The following is a 21,864-nucleotide window of genomic DNA, read 5'->3' as shown; positions in this document are numbered from 1 at the left end:
TAAGAAATACTAGTAGTGGGCAAAGGTGGATTTAACAATAGACCAATAGAATACATTTAATCATAGAACCTTTTAATCATTATTATTATTTTATTTTGTATTATTTATGAATGTAGAATTTCTTTTTACTATTTATTGTGTAGCAATAAAACACTGGCTTACAGTTGAATTATGGCAAATTAAGAAATAGGAATTCAAGAAATAATTAAGACAAATACTGTGCCTGTGAACATTGGCTTACAGTTATTGCACATAGCCAACATGCAATAATAATATTAGGCTTGTCATTGAGAAAGGAAAATAAAGTTGTCTTTTTGAGGAGAAGTGGAACCTTAGAAGTCACTTTAAGTTTAGCATGACCACACAACGGTGTCTAACCGAGTTATACTTCTCCAGTACAACGGTGTCTAACCGAGAGTTATACTTCTCCACACAACGGTGTCTAACCGAGAGAGTCCATGCAGATCACAGCTGACAAATATTATATATTATTATCGGAGCTATTATTAATGTTATCGGTTTTATCGGGATGACGTCATAATTCCTGATATCGGCCCGATATTTATCGTGCACCTCTAAGTGTGAACCTACCTGTTATAGAGTGTGACCACTGTGATGTGGCTCTTGAATGAGAGCTGACTGTCCAGGATAACAGCAAGGTTCTTGGCTGTTGGAACCGAAGTCACCAGGGCGTGTGACTAGTTAGATCTTGCGTGGGGGACTTAGCTGGGAAGGACTTAGCTGGGAAGAAGAGAAGCTCATTCTTGTCTGGGTTGTCTGAGATGTCAGCCAGACAAGCAGTGATGCGCTCTTCCACCTGGGTGGCAGAGGGGGGAAGGATAGAAACAGTTGAGTGTCATCTGCGTAGCAGTGATAAGATAGATTGTGAGCAGAGATGACAGCGCCAAGAGATTTGGTGTACAGGGAGAAAAGGAGGGGGCCAAGTACAGATGGGAGGGTGCGGGGGGCGGAGAGCAAACCTTTCCAAGAAACCTGGAAGGTCCGGTCAGTTAGGTAGGAGGAGAACCACTTTAGAGCCGTGCCAGCGATGCCTAGGTCAGCGAGGGTGTCCAGGAGCATCTGGTGGTTCACTGTGTCAAATGCTGCACATAGGTCTAGAAGAATCAGGACTGCAGAGTGGGAGGCAGCCTGGGCAGCATGTAGTGCTTCTGTGACTGCGAGGACTGCAGTTTCCGTGGAGTGGGCCGGTTTGAATCCTGACTGGTTGGGGTCCAGCAGGTTGTTCTGTGAGAGATGGAGAGAAAGCTGGTTGGAAAGAACACGTTCAAGAGTTTTGGAAAGAAAGGAAAGGAGTGAGGAGTGGGGTTACTCTGGCTGACTTGAACCTGAAGTTACAGATGTGTTGATGATGGAGGCAATGAAGAGGAGCAGATCAGGTGTAATGGTCTGGATGATTGGGGAAGGAATGGGGTCAAGAGGACAGGTGGTAGGTCTAGAGGAGGTCACTAGTTTTAGGACCTCGTCTGGAGGCAGGGGAGAGAAGGAGGACAGGCATGCTATGTTGGGGTTAGCATTAGGTGAGTCAGACACTTCTTTATAGGGAAGTTGGGAAAAGGAGCTGCTGATGTCATCAACCTTCTTCTCAAAGTACAGTAGGTGACAAATGCGTCAGCTGAAAGGGATGAAGGTGGGGTGGGAGGAGGGAGGAAAAAGTGGAAAAGAGCTTCCTTGGGTTAGAGGCACAGGATTGAATCTTGGTGTGATAGAAAGAGGATTTAGCAGTAGACAGTGAGAGGGAGAAGGCAGAAAGGAGTGAGTGAAAGTGGGAGAGGTCATCTGGTTGCGCCGTCTTGCGCCATATCCTTTCAGCTGCCCTGAGAGGTGTTCGCTCAGCTCTGAGGGTTTCAGATAACCACGGAGCCGGTGGACATGGGCGTGCTGGCGTAGAGGAGAGAGGACAGTGATGGTCGAAAGCAGATGAGATAGTGGAGAGAAAGGATGAGGTTGCAGTGTCAGTTTTTTACAGAGTAAAAATTCCTCAGTGTTCATTTAACTCAAATGGACCCGTAAGGGTCATACCGTTTTTTGTAATTTTCTGTGCAATTAATTTGCCCGCAACTTTTTTCGAACTTTTATTTGTGTCATGAGTACATTCACCAAGAGCGTGACTATTACACGCCGTTAAAGCAAGATCAATTTTATTCGGAACAAGGTACACTTTTCTGGGCTTCTGAAACCGCAAATAAAGGCATCAACCTGTATGAATAGTTGTAATGCAAAATATTGAAATAATGTGAAAACAGCCTATACAAGTTCATAACGCATAGCATTGGCAAGTGTCATCATTAGAATTATTTCTTTTAAATCTTTGGAAACATTTGAACATTTTCACTTGTAATCACATACCCAAAATAAGGACACCAGGAATTTTCAGTGTATATAGTACACATTGCTGTTCACAGATGATGCAACTTTCTACTTGTTTCTGGGCATGCATGTGTATTTCAACCTGTTATACTGTACACATTGAGGTGGTGTGTGTGTGTGTGTGCTCATCTGCATATCTGTGTATCTGTTTGAGAGTGTGTACACTGTATGTGTGTTTTTGTGTCAGCATGTGGTTGACGTTTGCCTTTGTTTTTGTGTGTGTGTGTGTGGGGGGGGGGGGGGGGGGGGGGTCTTTCCATCTGCATCTGAATTCATATCAAAGCAGATATATACAGTAGCTGAAATAAGTGAATGCATAATTTAAGATTTACTAAGCCTTTTGTGACACATCTCAGACCCATTCTGCAGTGCACCTAGAAACATGTTATCAAATAGGCGCACTGGCCTGGAAGAGCAGTTTGCTTGTCATCTGAGGTGCACCTTGTCTGTCATAGCAAAGTGCTATTCCCTGCTTTACGCTTGTAGATGTGCTATTTTTCCTAGGTTTTTTATTTATCTTGGAAGTGAAAGTGGTTCATTTTGTTCTGTGGGTTTTATAAACATTGAACCAATAAAAAGTATTAACAAGTGACTAAATAACAACTACATTGGATTTCCATCGCATCAAAAGTAACATTTTTGGACATACAAGGTTTCCACGTGTGTGTGTGTGTGCGTGTGCGTGTGCGTGTGTGTGCGCGCGCGTGAGATATGTCTATAACAATTGTTAGCATTACCACAAGAAACGCTCAGCTTCAAAACATTCACTTGATTCAGATGCAGTCCTATTACAGGATTCTCAGGATGCTGACTGGCTTCCTTACGGTCTCCTGAAAGCCTGGAGCTCTGGCCCCAGTGGATTGTTTGCGGTGACACATGCCCTGTTATGTCAAGGTTTGATGCAGTGTCGTGATCAATTGTGACAAATTGTCAGAAGATGTTAGAATGGCCTCTTGGTTAGGTCTAGTTTTGAACAGATGGATGTCACGCGAGGAGACCATAGCATATCACTGTGTGGCTTGACCCTGTCCTCAATGGTCACGAGGGACCCTTAATTCTCAGACTGATGTTTTTTTCTTACATCATGCCAACACATCTGCTAGGAAGAATTCTATGAAGGGGTATCTGCTTCTTAGAAATGTGTACAGATTTGTGTGAAATCAAACAAGGAAGCACAGAAGAGTTCAGTCAGGATTGTGTCTAGTCCAGCAGGGGCACATGTGTTTCAAGAGATGGGTGTCTGAACGGGTGCAATACGTTAGTCCGACAGCGCATTCCTCCGACAGCGCAGTGCTCCGACATTAAACAGTAAACCCGAACCAAACCCGCACCCTAACCCTAACCGCACGCGGATGCCACATAGTCGGAGAAAAGGTCTGTCGGATTAACGCATGCCTCCCGTCTGAACACAGCTGTGCACTAATTACAGCCACTTATTGTCACTGTCCAGTAGAAACCTTGTATGTTCAAAACAGTTACTTTTCAGGAAAAGTGTTCCACTGGATCCAATGTAGTTATTATTTAATCACAAGCTCTTGCTAATACTTTTCATCGGTTCAATATTTATAAAACCCACAGACTTTAAAAAAAAAGCAAAATAATAGCTGTTCTAGAAGCTCACAGCGCAAGCTTTTAGTCACAATGCAAAGTGTTTTGTACGCTTGCTTACCTTTGTGTGACACTGCAATATGACAAAGTAGGGCATTCATTTGCGGGTAAAATACATAAAAATTTAAAAAATGTTGCTATTAGTTTGAACTGTTTGACCCCTAGCAGTGAAGACTCTGTGTGTCTTCACTATCATTTTGTGTGTACATACACAGCTCGGAGTCTCTTGATCCTCTTTAATCTGGCCTTCCTATTACACATGTATGATGTCAAAGGTCATCATTGTATTCATTTGGATGATCCTCTTTAGTACATCACACAAAGGGCAAATATGCCGATGTTGGAAGCAGGAGCACATCATTCTGGCCTATTTATGGCTGAAACGTCACGCAAGAGTCCAGTGGCTCTCAGTAACCCTCCCTGGGGCCTTGATGGCGAGCAATTTTGATGTATGCAAATACAGATCCAGGCTGCCGCTTTTGACTTGAAGTCAACCGAGCAAGGTTTATTTTGTGGTGACTTTTTTATAGTTGGAGTGCAGGCAAAGCAAATTCAGTTATTTATGTTGTCTATTAAACAATGGAGCAATACATCCTGGTTCATAGTGGTTCTTTCTTTTCATGTTTGTATTTCCTTAGTAGCAAGTAAATCACTTCAATAACGAGCAAGCCGTCTTAGGCCATATGTATGTATGGGCTGGCAGCTCAAGTCCAATTTCTGGCCTATCCAGATTGGAATCAGGTTGCTTTTTATCAAGCCTGAACTGCAAAAAACACATGGAAACTGATTTTTGCGAATCAGATTCGTCTCAGTCTGATGTCAGATGTTACGTGTCTCAGTCTGGACACCGGACACCGAAGCCTGATTTATACTTCATCGTATGATGATGTTGCTTGCCGAAAATAGTCGGATCTACAAGTGCACAACGTTTCACAACACATTGTGAACTGGTGGATCTGCTATTTTTGAGCAACACTATGCTATGACAGAGTATAAGTTAAGCATTACTCATGCTTATGTCATTACGCTATAACCACTGCAACCAATGCAGATAAGTGGACATCTGAATACACAAATACAATCTGATCGCTTGCAAATAACAGTGTGAAAGTCAGTCCTGAAGATCAGATTTGAGAAACAAATCGGATTTGCCGGCAGTCTGAACAAAGCCATAGTGGGTTCACCGGATACAGTGATGTAATGTAGTAACACAGAAAGTGAAACACTATTTGTTTTCCAAAAAAGACCAATCAACAGATGTTTGAACATTTTCCATTCAACACATCACTGTACAGTAAAGTGAGTCATATTTCCACATATTGTTTTAATTTTCTCACAATAAATCACGTTTCATCCATTTCGGCTTTGAGAAATGAAAGCGGTTTTGCGTTGAAAGGACAGGTGGGTGTGAGACTTCTGTACACGTCTGAATTGCAGCATGAAAGCAACCAAATAGGAAAAAGTAAGAGCCATTCAGCCAGTGACGGAAGGAGGAGCAGGGATTTGAGCAGATATTAAAAGATGATTGTGCGTGGGCTTTTCTGCTGCGCTCCAGAGAAAGAATGTAAACCCTGTATCAGTCAGGGAGGGGATAATAAACAAGAACACTTCAGAACACAGAGCAGCAAACGGCAACAGAGAGAAGTGAGGAGAAAAACACAGGGCATATAAATAGTTCAAATATTTCAAGTGATTTCAGAATGCGATGGTGAAATACCCGACGCTCGTGGCCTCAGCCAGTTGCAAGTTGTTATACTTTGCAAGTGTTCTTCTCCACAAAGGTCAGCTGAGGACAAAAGTATCAGCGACTAAAACAAAATATTATAGAAAACTTCAAAGCGCAGTATTGAATATCCAGCAAGTAGATTGGACCTTGAAGTGCCTCTGTAAAGTCTTAACAGTGGTGAGGAGTAAACACTTCAAAGTACAACAAAGTTGGGTGAAGCGTGCTTCATGTATGTCAGTCACCTTTCTCTTTTATTTCATTTCCTTATCTTCTTCCTTCTCAGCCCAGTTAGGATTTGTGAGGATTACATCATTGGCCTCATACAATCTTTCTCTCAGAAGGACTTTTTATTTTAAGTTTGGTATTATTTTATCATCTTATTCTTATTACCTGTTATCTGCATGTTCATATGTAAGTGCAGTAGTGCACAGCCCCATTCTGCCCTACACAAACATCATATTAATTAATGCATATTGCAGTCCCCTTGATCATAGAAAGAAAGGCAGTGAAGCCAATACATAGTCAAGTATGTCATAGTTTGATTGCTCGTACTCAATCCCTTAAGTGACCCTCTGCCGGTCAACAGTGGGGTCCTTGGTGTGTCTGGATTTGATGTTTTAAGATGGATTTCTGTGTAGACCCGCTGAGACATCAGTTTGTGCTGACCACTGGCATTTGGCCAGGCCTCTTAGTTTCCTGGCAAGCTCGCCGGCCCTCCTACAATATCCCGTTTAGAAAGGGATCAGATATCAATTCCACTAATGACTTCTTATCACAGCATTTGGCACTGCAGAGGGATTCTAGGAAAGATTCATATGGCCTCATCACTGAGGTTGTAGTCTTGAACCATCTTTTCAAAACGTTTCAACTGGCCTGTCTAGTTGAGATGCATCATAAGATTAGCTAATGTTTGGCGTAGACTGTAAAAGACATTTTGTGACCTTGAATATTGCAACTAAAACTCATACAGTTTGGTTCTAGTGTATCACAACCACAGCCCAATTTTTGGGTCCAAAGCTGATTTTGTTGAGTCCTAGTCTACTGATTACCAATGTTTCACCGATATTTTGTCAAAAAGTGCAAAATCAAAAACATAGATTTGATTAAAGTTTTTCAAAAATAGAACATTTAAAATAGCCGACCAACAAGCTCAGAACGCTTCACAACACGACGTGCTGTGAGTTTGTAGATCCACTCATTTTGAAAATTTCAGAATACTTTTGAACATTATTTTGCCTACAATGACATGCCCAAAATAGGTTGAAAGTGGTAAAAAATTGGCACACATCGGCTGCATAATTGCAGATACTGATGTCGTCAATATATTAACTAATAATGGCGATATATGGGTCAGACCGATTATATATAATGAGCTGCAATATTCCTGACACAACCAACCACTGTCTTTGCCCATCAGAACCATGTGGAGTAACAGTAATGCTGAACAGACGGGTCAGGTGGCTGCCAGGATGGAGACCACTCCAGCAATGGGCACCGCCAGCATCTCTGTCTCCCAGCAGCAGGCACCCAAGAAGTTTGCCCCCGTAGTTGCGCCCAAGCCCAAGTTCAACCCTTACAAACAGCTGGGAGAGCACGGCCACCCTGACTCTGGAGGTAACAACGCACGCACGCACGCACAAAGGGGAAAAAGTACATGATGAATTGACCGCTTATGCACTATTTCAAATATAGTGTAAATACCATATCTATAAGCTCACAAAGTGTCACAATGCGGCGCGTTGTGAGCTTGTAGATCTGTTTTTGTCACTATTATGTATATATATTTTTTTCTTTGAGTTATTTTTCAAAAACGTTTATGATGCTGGCATTGATATTGAAAAGAAAATATACTTTATAAGCAAGTACTCCAGTACTTTAACTCAAGTACAAATTTGACATCCCAACATTCACTTGTAGTTGAGTAAAATTTGTCTATACTTCTATACTTGTGACCAGGAATATCTATACTTTTTATCTGCACTTTGTCTACCACTGAACACCAGGTTATATGATATTTGTGGAGCTTGGCTAACGGTAGGCTAAAGGATATAGAGTCTACCAATCTAAATCAGGTGTTTTATTCAAATCAATTTAAACTTGCCTCTTATTATAATAGTATCTCTTAATATGATAATCAATAGTATGATTGTGGAGGAATATTTGAAAACGGCACTTGATTGACCATCCTTCGTCTACAGAAAAAAGGAGCACAAGAGCATGAAATTGAACAAAAGATATTTCTTTAATTTGTATAGCGACTTTCACACATAGGATGCAGCTAGATGTGCTTACCAGAACCAAAATAATACAAAAGAATATGAAAGCTTGACAATACAAAAAATTAATCTAGTCTTGTAAAAATGTACACCGCTGACAGTGGATCGATACGCTATTACTTCAGGTGGTAATTGGCACTTTTATTTTAACACTATGTAGATATACTCAATTAGTTTTGACATCGGCTTTGAATCCTCCTGGATTCAGAGTGTTTCAGTAAAGATGGTTTGGATGGGTGTAGTGATTATAATTAAATAAAGTAGTTATTGTGTCCGCCAGGCCGAAAGGCATGAGAGAGTATGTTTTGCACCCTGTCCGTCCGTCCGTCCGTGTGTCCACCTGTCTGTGAGCAGCTAATCTCCGGCACCGTTGGCCCGGTCGCTGCGAAACTGTGCACACACACTCCCTGGATGCCAATTCAGAACCTCTGCCCCAATGTTTTCACATGGGCCTGTTATAGCGCACCAGGAGGCCGATCTGTGCAAAACCCATTTTTTTTATATTACTCCTACAGATTTTATCCAAACGTCATGCAAATCGGTACACAGTATCTCTATAGTCACGTGATCAACCCGGATCTGTCCGATTTCCCATATTTCATCCTCATTGGCTAAGGTTGGCTTCCAAAGTTTGCAGGATTGGTCCTTTTTGAACAATATGCCTCAAATTATGAATGCAGCTTGCGATTTCCGTGAAATTTCACACGCACATTCCCACTAGGCCGAGGAATAAATGCAACCCTTTTCACATTATAGCACCACCAGCAGGTCTAATTTAGCAAAACACATTTTTGGAACAAAATGCCTCAAATCATGAATACAGTGTCCGATTGCTGTGAAAGGCCTAAGAAGAAATGGCACCCTTTTCACATTGGCCTATTATAGCGCCACCAGGAGGCCACAATAACGTACCTGACCTGGTGGAGACCTGTGCTCAGAGGAGCACTTTTTCTAGTATTTAAATGTGTTTTTATGTCTTAAAAGTTTAACTATTATGTCAGTCACAGGAACTGTATACAGGTACAATTTAGGCATTTTGCAGACGCTCTTATCCATTAAGCAGGGTAATCACATACATAGAAGGCATAGAGATGTGACAGTTCTAATTTGGTGTGCTCTTAGAGAAGAAAATTAAGTTAATTAATAATTATTTCATGATTTCTAAGACACTATCCCCGCTCTGCATCGTTTCAGTAAGAACAGAAATCCAGAGTGTTGATTTAACCCAGGTTTTAACACATTGACTGCCTAGATCGAGTTAACTCGATTTTAGCTTTTCATCACTTGCCTGCCAAGATGAAGTTAACTCGATTTTAGCAAAAAAAAATGTTTTGCTTTTTTTTTTTTTTTTTGACCCAAAGACCAAGGAGATATGAATTTTCGAAGATCTTTACTCTCATCCACTTCCTTGTTAACTTAAAACTTTAAAATTTTGTATCTCGGCTCCTGAGTACTTTTTTTTTTTTCATTGAAAAATCTCTGGCATGAATAACAATAGGCAGTGAAAATAATTCAGGCAGTCAATGTGTTAAATAAACACTATAAAAACACAAATATGTATATTTTACTGTGTAGAGTACCCTTGTTCAAGTAAATATATTTATTTAGACAACATTTTGTTCTTTCCAAAGTAGCAGTAAAACAAGTAAAAACAGCACTTAATTTGTTCCATTTACAGAATTTCTTCTAAAAGGAGTGTTATTAGCTACTTTATTATATCTACTGAAATAATATGAGCATGCATTGTCTAATTTGTAGCTCTATACTCTATAATATTGGTTCCCATGGTTACAGAGCAACTTTTAGTTTTCAGTCCTAAAAACCTAATTGATAAGAGATGTGACTTATACTTTATCAGTGCATTAAAGGGGTGTTAATTAAGGCACTCTGTTTTGGTTCATTTCACAGAGTTGAAAGATGAATTCAAGGCCTGTTTTTTACAGGGCCCTTTTGAAGTCTTATGGTGAAAGAGTCTTTGTTCATGATGTACAGTCATAAAATGTAGGAATAGATTTCAGCTAGATTTGAATAAAGCGCATGCATAAAAAGCAAGCAAAAGACGAAGCAACAAAGCAGACTTCATTTGAAAGAAACAGTTGCTCATATCTTGATGTAGTCTCCACTAAGTTGATGACATACAGCAGGTTTTGTCAGAATACTCAGAACTGTGCCTTAGTTCAAGACAGTACACATAACTACTTTATTGTATCTTTAACCACACAAACATTTGACAAAAATTGCAAGCTCACTACGCGCCTCAACACCACATGTACTGTATATCAGCTATTTCAGTTTTACATTCAATTGACACATTCAATCAAACATGTGGTCTGTCATTACACCTAAGGCATTCTATGAAGATACATACTTGATTTTGTCATTATGAATAACAATAGGAAATGTATTGGAGCCTGATGCTGAACCAAATACAGATTGTATATCCGTCTTCAGTCTTCTTCGTGTTCATCACAAGAGCATTATTATCACTCCACTCAACCATTTTGTTTATGCCATGTTATGAGCATGGTAAAGAGAGCATGAGAGCATGCCACAATATTTTACAATATTGATATTACACTTAAGACTACAGCCATGCAATGATCTTGTGCCTGCCGATTCCTCACAACCCCACCACATTTTTCATTTGGGAGAGAAAAGAAATTAACACATTTTGCTCTATGCCTCATTGCCCATTATGCAATGTTGACCTTGACCTTGACCTTAATTCTAACCTTGACCTTTTCAACCCAACCATTGATCCGATCTGTTTAGGGGCAGCCTACTGATCATTCCACCAAGTTTCATGAAAATCCACCCGTCCATTCTCGAGATAGACCTTGACCTTGAACTTTTCAACCCAAAAGTTAATCGTTTCTTGTGCAGCCTACTGATCATTCCTACCAACTTTCAGAAAAATCTGCAAATCCATTCTTGTTTTGTCCGTTACATCCATTTCTTATTTTGTTCACAGAGAGACACACGAGCGATTACGTTAGCCTACCATGCAGGTAGGGCCATAAAAAGTATCCCACGCTTCTTTTCACTCCGGGAGCATAGAGGACTGAAGAGCCCTGATCAACAATAAAGATCATACCTATGATAGATATGTGACTTTATAAAATGACAGTTTAAATTTACCCCCCCCCACACACACACACACACACACACACACACACACACACAAATGGAATACTAAAACACGTGCAAATAAAAGGAAGCAACTTCCTTCTGTTACTGTAAGTGCAATAATAATATATCAATGGAAATGGCTGAAAAGGGAAGTTGATGTTGAGTCGAGACATACCACAGAAAAGTAAAAATGCACCCACTTAACATAACATTGAGACATTACTGTTAAGGCTCAGTGGCTTAAATAAAAATAGCATATCGTTGCTGCCGGGTGCAAACCTCAATATGTCCAAAACTGTTGATTCAAATTCAAAACTAGTGAAAATAGCAGATCTACTAGTTCAAAACGCACAATGCATTTTGAGCTTGTAGATAGGCTATTTTTGCTACTTTTGTGTGACGAAGTAGGGCATTCATTGATGAAAGAAAACAAAAAGAAACATAAAAAGTGAAAACACAGAGATAAGAGGTGTATGCCCGACAGTGACGATATATTCTACAGTACATGACCAAGATGGCATGGAAAGAGTGCAGTATCTTATTCCATTTTCATGCAAGGACCCCCAAAATGAGGCCTATATGTATTTGGCCTCGGACCACCATCTCAACATTTTTTGTAATAGGGACCCTCAGAAGCAAATATTTGAGTAAAACATGTTCCCTTTAAAAAAAAAATATATATATATATTCAAATATTTGCACAAATGTTCAAGATTTTTCAAAAATAGCAGATCTACAAGCACGGCATTCGGCGCACGGCACTCGGAGCACTATGAGCTTGTATATCTGCTAGAGTTCTCAACGGGCCTGAAAATCAAGGCCAGGCCCTAACTGGGCCCTACTGGGCCGGCACTTCCGTTCCAGAGATAATGGCCAAAACATATTGAAAACGTCCACTTTCGCCGATCTTTCTTTAATAACACGGGTTACGAAGGTCGGAATGCGACAAACTAGATACCTGACCTGAGTTGCATCCAACACATCCACTGCAATTTCCGTCGGCCTTACCATTAGGCAGCTAGGGGCAGTTGAAATTTATTTTTGGGGGGTAATAGATTTTTTTTTCTTTTTTTTCCCTTCATATAACCCGAGGCTCGGCTCGGCCCGAAAGGATCGGGTCGGGTTCAGGCAGAATTTGAGAACTCTAATAGATCCAATAACTCCAATAAGTATGAAATATGGATAAAGTGGTTACATTTCTTTTTCCCCTACCCTGTACCCCAATACCTCTTGGGGCCTTTGAGGTTCAAGACTTTGCAAACAGTTATGAAATTCTGCAAGGATGCTATATGGTGAAAAATGCTCAGACTGGGATTTGAGGTTTGCATTTTACGGCCATCTGTACTTATTTTGACGCCCATTACATTCTGTACTTATTTTGACGCCCATTACATTCTAAATGGTAATTTGATAGAAGTATTAAATAAACTACCGCTTCCTGAACTCTGCACACTAAGGGTAACAGGCAGGGACAACCTTGACATGTACTGTAGTGGAATGTGATTTGACAGCTGATCAATCTGTGGTTGTCTACATATTGTACGGTAGACTTGACTATTAGTTGACTGACAATGATTTCAGGTCATCCCAGTAATAGTGCCACTGTTCAATATTGTACCAATATTTCCCTCTGAACAAAATATTCAGTGTTTTAGAGTTAGAAAAGAAAAAGGTTCCACAAAGAAGTTAATTCAATTATCTTACTGTATGTCACTTGAGGGAAATGTACTCTCCAAGCTATGGCTAAAAGCATATTTAACAAATAGCAGTTGAATTTAGTCAGCATATTTATACAGCCGCCTATGAGAAATGAGAGGTAAAGAATTTCAAGGTTTTATAGATTTTTATGTATAACCTTCCACAGTGATATCTGTGTACTTAAAGGTAGGGTAAGTGATTTGCAATTATTCAAATAATTGCAAAATGGGTCTATGTTCTGATATTGCTCGTTATTATAGAGTGTGTTGTCCATATAAGGAGTCTGGGAAAAGAAGGAGGAGGTCCGCAACACTGTTTCAAGCTCCAAGAAACTCTTTTTTAATGCAACGTTTCGACCCTTTAGGTCTTCATCAGGCAAAATTTATATTACAATGACAGACAAAAGCATCATATATATACACAAACATTCACTAATGAAAATGTACAACACCTGGGAGTCAGGAGGAGCAAAGAAACACCCTTCTCCAATCCCAGGGGCAAAAACACTTGTCTACACCCCTCTGGGGAGTGTTCAATGCATGGCAGAGAATAGACTTTTCACATTTGATTAAACATATTAGACACTAATAGCCAGTCAATACATTTGTGAAAAAACAACAATAAGAACAGTTAAAAGTCATAAATGGTGATATAATGTATAAGCTAAACAACAAACTAGAGGAAAGGTTTAATATCAAAAAACCCTCCTAAGAGGTGATAGTTTTCACCCACAGCCTTTGGTTAAAAGTTTGCCAGTCAGCCAATTCCACCGGGTTCGCAGAATCTGTAGTGAGGAGGCCTCATACAAAAAACAGGCAACAGACCTTTCTAATAGGTTCCTCAGTAGAGGTTATAAAAAAGAGTGGGTGGATGCTGCTAGTGAGAGGTTTGACCAGGTTACACAAAGTGATTGCCTGCGCCCCAAAAATAAGAATACCTGTAACAACCCTCCTATGTGCTGTACCAAGTACTCTCCACTGGGCTCACAGTTTAGAGGTGCCATTCAAAAACACTGGCACATTATCCAATCTGATCCAAGGTTGAAAAAAGCTTTTCCAGAAAAACCAAGACTTGTGTTTAAACGCTCTCCCAATTTGAGGGACAGTCTGGTTAAATCAGATCTGGGCACTCAGAGTGTTTCCAATTTCCCAGTAGTACCAGATGGTAACTATAGGTGTGGTAACTGTATGCAATGTACATACACAAAAAAATGCAAGGTTTTTAGTCATCCTCACACCGGCCGGGATATATCCATACGTGGTGCGATTACATGCAGCACAACGCATGTGGTATATCTCATCCGGTGCCCCTGTGGGTTGGCATATGTAGGCAAGACATCCCGGGCTCTGCGCACCAGGATTACTGAACACAGGAGTAGTATAAGAACAGGTGATGAACGTAATCCTGTTGCTGCTCATTTTAAAAAGGCTGGTCATAATCTTAATAACTTGCGATATGTTGGTGTTGAGAAGGTTGAAAAGCCACCCAGAGGTGGAGATCTTGAAAGGTTACTTCTCCAACGTGAGACCTATTGGATTTATCTCCTCAATACCATGTCTCCTGATGGTCTAAATGAGGAATTTGATATTAAACCTTTCCTCTAGTTTGTTGTTTAGCTTATACATTATATCCATTTATGACTTTTAACTGTTCTTATTGTTGTTTTTTCACAAATGTATTGACTGGCTATTAGTGTCTAATATGTTTAATCAAATGTGAAAAGTCTATTCTCTGCCATGCATTGAACACTCCCCAGAGGGGTGTAGACAAGTGTTTTTGCCCCTGGGATTGGAGAAGGGTGTTTCTTTGCTCCTCCTGACTCCCAGGTGTTGTACATTTTCATTAGTGAATGTTTGTGTATATATATGATGCTTTTGTCTGTCATTGTAATATAAATTTTGGCTGATGAAGACCTAATGGGTCGAAACGTTGCATTAAAAAAGAGTTTCTTGGAGCTTGAAACAGTGTTGCGGACCTCCTCCTTCTTTTCCTTGATCACTCCTTGATGTCCAGCACCTGGCCTAAATACAGGCGTGGGATGTGCACACAACCTTCTCTTTGAACCATATAAGGAGTCTCCCATGTCTCTCCAGCTCTGTATTAAACAGAAAATGCATTTTCAGTGCTCTCTCCTGATTGGCTTAAAATGTGTCACCTACCTGAAAATGTACTATATTCTGTTTACTAAAGAGCTGGAGAGACCGAACAAACACTCTGTAGCAATGATTATTATCAGAATATAGTACTTTTTAACTATATATATATATATATACAGTATATATATATATATATATATATATATATATATATATATATATATATATATATATATCACTTACCCTACCTTTAACTCTGCACGGTGTGTGCTGTCAAATATGGCCAAATTTGCATTGTACATTTAGTTTTGTATATGATCCTATTACTTTCTAGGCTGCCTCTAACAGTCAGTAAATCTTAAAGTATAAAATGCTGGTGCAAACTTGAGCTTAACTTAAACGCCAATTAAACATGGAATGATATTATTTCTGCCAATGACTGCCAATGAGATCCCTGGTGAGTGCCGTTTTAATCCTGGCACTCAGCAGGAGCAATGTAGCTTATATTAGAATGGATAAATATTAGCTAATACTTGTTAATTGTGTTTGTGTGTGTGTGTGTGCGTGCGCGTGTGTGCATGCGTGTGTGTGTGTGTGAGAGAGTGTGCATGCGTGTGTGTGTGTGTGTGCATGCGTGCATGCGTGTGTGTGTGTGTGTGTGTGTGTGTGTGTGTGTGTGTGTGTGTGTGAGAGAGTGTGTGCATGCGTGTGTGTGTGTGTGTGTGCGCGTGCGATTGTGTGCATGCGAGTGTGTGCGTGTGTCTGAGAGAGAGAGAGATTAACTACTTGTTAATGGTGTGTGTGTGTGTGTGTGTGTGTGTGTGTGTGTGTGTGTGTGTGTGTGTGTGTGTGTGTGTGTGTGTGTGTGTGTGTGTGTGTGTGTAATTGTAAACCACTCAGCTAACTGACACTCCTTGGGTGACAGACCATGGTGTCTCACACACTTTCTTGGAAGGAACATTGTAGTGTAAATTATAACATGACTGCCAAAGGGTTTGATGAATCCCTGCACCTCTTAGACGTAATCATTATCTCATGCACTTTGACATGTACAGAATGCACTTTCTTTACCAAATTATGTATTCATATAATTAAATAATAACATTTTTAATTAAACTAGGCCTGTGCCCACAGGAACGATGCAAGTCAGTAACGATGCAAATTGGAAATGCATGCCCCACCCGGTCCTTGGCGATGTGCAATGTTTGAAGTCGATCGGTCCCATACATATGGGCATGCCCATATATATGGGCGCGCCAAGTTTCAAGTTGATCGGGTCAGTCGGACGGGTCTCAAGAAATTCAGACAATTAAATTTAAAGGAACGCTGAGCAAGTCAATTTGAGTGAATAATACAGTAAATACATGGTGTTACTTTTCATTTCAGATAATTGAGCTTCCATTTCATTCACCACAGTATCAGTGTTATTATTTTTTATAAATGATAATATATTGAACTGGATATCATTGAAAATGGGACGGTGTCATTGAATAAATTAAATAATGCAGGCATTACTGTGGTTAAATCACTCGTACAGTGTAGCACATTCCATGTTTCCCCTGGTGCTGCTGCCATTTACTATGACAGTGATTACATGGAAAATAAGTATGTTTAACATAGTGTGTTGAAACATTTATCAAGACTCAATTGAGGTCAATGCATCCTGCTGACTGAAATATGGAGAGAGGAAGTAATCTAAATGAACCAGTGTGTTTCATTTCCTTAACCCCATGACCCCTAGCATCCATTTTCAAGGTATTTCCATAGACAACGCCTGGTGACTTGGGTTCCGACAGCCACGAACCTTGGTGTTGTCCTGGACAGTCAGCTCTCATTCAAGGCACACATTGCAGCGGTCACTCGATCCTATACGTTTTCACTCTATAACATTTGAAGGAGCAGAACCTTCCTCACCCAGGAGTCTGCCCAGCTCCTTATCCAGGCCTTAGGCATATCAAAACTTGACTACTGTAACTCGCTCCTCCCGGCATGTGCACTTAAGCTCCTCCAAATTAACCAAGAATGCCGCAGCAGCAGCAGGGGGCACGGTGGCGCATCACAGCTAGAAGGTCCTGTGTTCGATTCCCGCCGGGGACGCTGTGGGCGCTGGGGGCGTGTTCTCTCCTCGTCATCAGTGCCCATACCCTAGGTGGGTTTGGCGAATGGGCCTTTCTGTGTGGATTTTGCATGTTCTCCCCGTGTCCCCTAGGGTAGGCACCCTCACAAAAAACATGCAGTAATCCTGGTCTCTATACTGCCTCCCCTGGTCAGCCGGGGCACCTGATGGAGGGGAAAGGAACTGGTTAGAATAACGTGTTCCTTCCACGTGCTACGTCCTACCGGGAACTCTCCCTGTCAGGCGCTCACTCAGATCAGCTAACACAGGGAAGCTGTCCGAACCTTCCCTAAAATATCCGGGACAACGCTCCACACGTCCCAGACTCTTCTCCCTTCTAGCTCCCAAACTGTGGAACGAACTCCACATTGCAATTAGAACTGCAGACTCTCTCTCAATCTTCCGCCGTAATATGAAGACTCCACCTCTTCAGACTCCACCTTAGCCCGTAGCACTTGCTCTAGCCTTGGCGACCTTGCAGGCTTATGCAAAGGTTCAAATGTAATTTATAGATGCCTGCCAGGTTCATTTGTTGACCTGGCATCCTATAGTTTGTATAGTTCCAATGTACAGATTATAAATGTTTTGATATTATACTGTTTAGACTGATTATAGGTTCTTGGTTAACCTATGATCCTAGATTACTATCTCTCTGCATTTGATGTATTACCTTGTGTTTACCTTGCTGGCTTGCTTACTGTAAATTGCTCTGGATTAAGAGCGTATGCTAAATGTCTAAAAAGGAATAGACTAACATTCTGTGAAAATTGGCAAATATTCAGTGAAAATTGCAGCACAAGCTCACAATGTGTCGTTGTGACCTTGTAGTTTGTTTATTTTCACTATTTGACATACAACCAATTATATCATGTTAAATAGTTAACAGTCATATGGTGCATAGCATTCAAATCGATAAACGAAAGATTTTTCACCAATACAAACACAAGCACTCCTTTTCTCCTTTTGATGATGATTATTATTTTTTTCTTAGCTTTCTAAATTGAAGGAACATAAAGGAAGGAACGTACAGTAAAACCAACTCCAGTGTCCCGCTGTAGAGTGGATGGGGCCTTATGAGCAGATCATCAGAGGTCCTGTTTTTATCGTTTGCTTTATATCAAACTGTTGGACTGCCTCATATAAAAAACAAGGGTTTGTGTTGAAATCAGGGACACTGCGCTTTGGCACGGTGCCTCCCTGTCCTTTGTCAGCTCGAGGCCTGGCTGAGACAGAGGTTGGAGAGAGAGGCTGATGCAGATCGGCGGTGAATGGTTAGCGGGGCCTATGTGAGCTGCGGAGGTCTCAGCAGAAAACTGCCCTGATTAAATGCACAGCAGAATGATATGACAGACGGGCACATTACTGGAGGTCTTAGACAGAGACCTCACAGACCTCATTTTACCCCAGATCACATTTGTGACACCCAAGGGTTTAAGTTGCTCAACACAGTGCAAGTAGGAAGAAGGTCAGACGAGACTGCTTTATGGAAAGGAACCGTGTCACATAGTGCGTTAAGCGTTACATGGTTCTTTTGTGCAGCTTTTGGATTTTTGTTTTTCTTAATTTTATGCAGGTTTGAGGGAATGTGAGAAAGAAATGATAATTATACTGCATTTATTTCGACTCTTAATTATTACTATACTGCTTGTTTATTCCACCCTGCCGTATTTTTTTTACTTTACTTCAAATCGTAGAAATGGTTTATGTTATTGCATTTCCATGCAGCTGTCTGCATAAATCAACACGCTCAGCTCCGTGCCCTGGGAGAGGAAGTCTGTCTGTGTAAACTACCCTCTGAGAACAGGTTGTAAAACATCATGTCAAGGACAGAGGTCAGAAATTGCCGAAATGTTTTAAAAATAGTGAAAATAGCATATCTACAAGCTCACAACACATCGCATTGCGACGCGTTGTGAACTTGTAGATCGGCTATTTTCACTATCTGTTGTACGACGGAAGTATAAATAGGGCTTAAGTGGCTAACGCATTTTGGAAAGGGGTCATTCTTATTTCTTCAATTGTGCTCCCACTACAGTTATGTCTTTGTTCAGTGAACACATTTCTCCCACTACAGTTATGTCTTTGTTCAGTGAACACATTTCTAATCAGTGTTTTAGAAAGCCTGCAAATTACTGCATACTGTATAATATTGCTTTACTTTACTCTTTCAGTTCACTGTTGTTTATAGTTTGGGCAATTGCGGAAAACAACTCAGCTAAGATATTTGTTGAGATATATTCCCAAATGTATTATTCCCTGTGATTTATTCCTTCCATAAATGTATCAATTCACGTGACGGCAATATTGCTGTGTTGTAAAGTCTGACCACTAATTAAGTTCAGGTTACTTTATTTGGAGCCGTAGGTAGATTTATGTTATAGCAGATAAGGCATCCATATTGACACAGATTTTACAAACGACACAATAAGACAAACAGGATAAACTGCTTGAATAATCAAGAAAAATATAATTAAAAACCTACTGTACTAAAATAAATAATCACTAGAATGAATAAGGTAAAATGCAGGAAGAATAAAAACATACCATAAATAAACAGATGTTTCTATAGCATCTGTCCAATGTTGTTATTGAGTGATGGCTGCTGGAACAAAGCTATTTTTATTCGCTTTGTTCTACACCTTGGGACTGTAAACCTCCGTCCAGAAGGAAGGATCTGAAATTCGCTGTGCAAAGGGTGAGAGTCATCATTGTGGGCTCGCTAAAGCGAGCACGCGTTTAAAATGGAGCTGGTTATCGGCTGTAAGTGTCTGGCGTACAGGGACGCTGGGTTAAGCTGTGACTCATCAGTCTGCCTTCTAGACCATTTAACAATGTAATCCAGAGAGTTTCTGTTCTTTAAAGATAGGTTTCCAAACCACGACACCAAAGAAAAACAAAAATCAATTCAATAAAAGCATGATAGAATAAGGTCATCATTGTTTTGTCAGTGTGTCAATAGGATAGTTTCCTCAAACAAAACCAACCCTGGTGCCACTTTTTTTTTTGCACACACAGCTCCACAATTTGCTTCAAATTTCAGTTTTGATAGATTTTTTATCAAGGAACAGTCTCACTAAAGGTCAAACAAGTGGCATAACCGCTGCTTCAGATATAACTTTCCATACTCTTTAACTTCCCAGAAAACCCACTAATTGTTCGCCCAGAGCAATCAGAAAGTGTTGAACATCTGCATAAGCTGTTTTTATTCCTCCCTGCTTGACTGCCCAGAAGCAAACTGACTACCGGTTGTTATGTCAAGAGTCTCCGCACGGGTGTCACCAAGAGAATTTACAGGAAACCCACCAATGAGAGTCTCAGTGTCCCCATAGAAACCACCGGCTTATGCTGTGAGCGCACACAAAGGCTACTTTCATCTAAGTAGAGCATACAGACCTCAACTACTACATGTACATTTTGTGTGCAGTGCTTAAAAGGACACGTAAGTGAATCTTGGGAGTTCAGTTTTTTTTGGGGGGGGGAGTGGGTACATTACTTATTTGCTCTTTTGTATCTTAAAACCTGCACACAGTAAAATCCTGATTCGCTCACTTCACTTTTTGTTTTTGTCTCCCTTTTTTTTCAACCACTTAATCCTTCATTTTATACTAGCGGAAATAGCCGATCTACAAACTCATCGCATCGTGCCGCGCTTTGAGCTTGTAGATGAGCAACTTTTGTCATTTTTTTGAAACTTGGTGGAAATATTTGAAAGTATTCACGACTAACGGATAACGACTTGCCCAAAATATGCACCGCCAGGTTGAAGGCGGTTAAACATTTTGTGCCATTTTTAGCATGATAATATGCCGCTTTGAGTTCAACTTTAGTTTTTAGACCACTACAAGTATGTCAAATGCCCCGGTCAAAAGGGGCCCCTGTGTCCTCAGATGAACTTAAGCCCCCCCCCCACCCCAGTACATCACCTGCCCTTTGACACTTGGTGGTGTAGAGTAGCAAATTCTAACATTACCATTGCTGCTTGGTATGCCTGTGAGCAGCGGCGGGGAGAGCTCTCATGTGATGAAACTGTGCCTTATTTCACTCAGCAGCAGCAGTAGTCAGTGACCCAAGTTTGCCGCTGCACACGGCTGTCTTGAGTTCTTCTCAACAAGACATGTCACTGAAACCTATAGGCTTGTCCAGGGTTCAATTTGTAAAACAAAAAAGAAAATTTTAACCACTTAAGCCATACAGTAAATAACAAAGATACTGCAGCTGATCTACAAGTAAATTTAGAACATTTGCCAACAATAGAGACATCAGGGTTAATGTGGTTAATATCATTTCTTTATGAAAAAAATGCACATCGAACCCTGGACTTGTCCCATCAATCTTTACAAAATCCACGTTCCCCCACTCCACCTGATACACTGATGAATGAGTCACAACAAATGTATTGTTGCAGACATGTTTATAAAAAGCCTGACTTGGAATTTATTTTTTAAACCCTTCACCTCGCAGAAGCATTTGTTTCTCTGGTTTCACGGCATAATGTAATCCTTCTTTTATTCGGTTAAAACTCAATTTCCCCCTGTCCCGCAGAAATCCTGCTTAAACTGGCAGAAGCCAATTTGGTCTGCTCCTTTACACTTTAAAACAAGCATATCTCCAAAGACCTCAGAATCCATCCCTTGCATTTCCAACCAAATGAAGTCATAAATCACTCTTCTATACATATCACTGCTAATTAAGAGCAGAGCTCAGCAGCTCTCCTCGAGCGGAAGGTGGAATAAAACTGCTCCGTAATTATGTCAAAACAATGTGTGCGCAACCTCTCTGCCACAGCACATTTGGAATGGGCTGTGGAGAGATAAAACATGCAGAATG

At 40.6% G+C, this 21,864-nt stretch overlaps 1 protein-coding gene across 6 annotated transcripts in view; it reads left to right on the top strand.

Annotated features, from left to right (window-relative positions):
- Positions 1-21,864, top strand: part of lpp (LIM domain containing preferred translocation partner in lipoma) — a 180,990-nt gene that overhangs the window by 58,375 nt on the left and 100,751 nt on the right. For all 6 annotated transcript variants that reach the window (XM_084067817.1, XM_084067815.1, XM_084067814.1 and 3 more), the window contains one exon: positions 7,140-7,336. In XM_084067817.1, coding sequence (XP_083923943.1) covers positions 7,144-7,336 — 193 coding nt within the window. In that variant the 5' untranslated portion in view covers positions 7,140-7,143. The remainder of the gene's footprint in view (positions 1-7,139; positions 7,337-21,864) is intronic.

This window comes from Gymnoscopelus microlampas, assembly GCF_963454915.1.
Source record: "Gymnoscopelus microlampas genome assembly, chromosome: 9".
Taxonomy (NCBI): Eukaryota; Metazoa; Chordata; class Actinopteri; order Myctophiformes; family Myctophidae; genus Gymnoscopelus; species Gymnoscopelus microlampas.
This window is presented reverse-complemented; position numbering and strand designations above follow the sequence as displayed.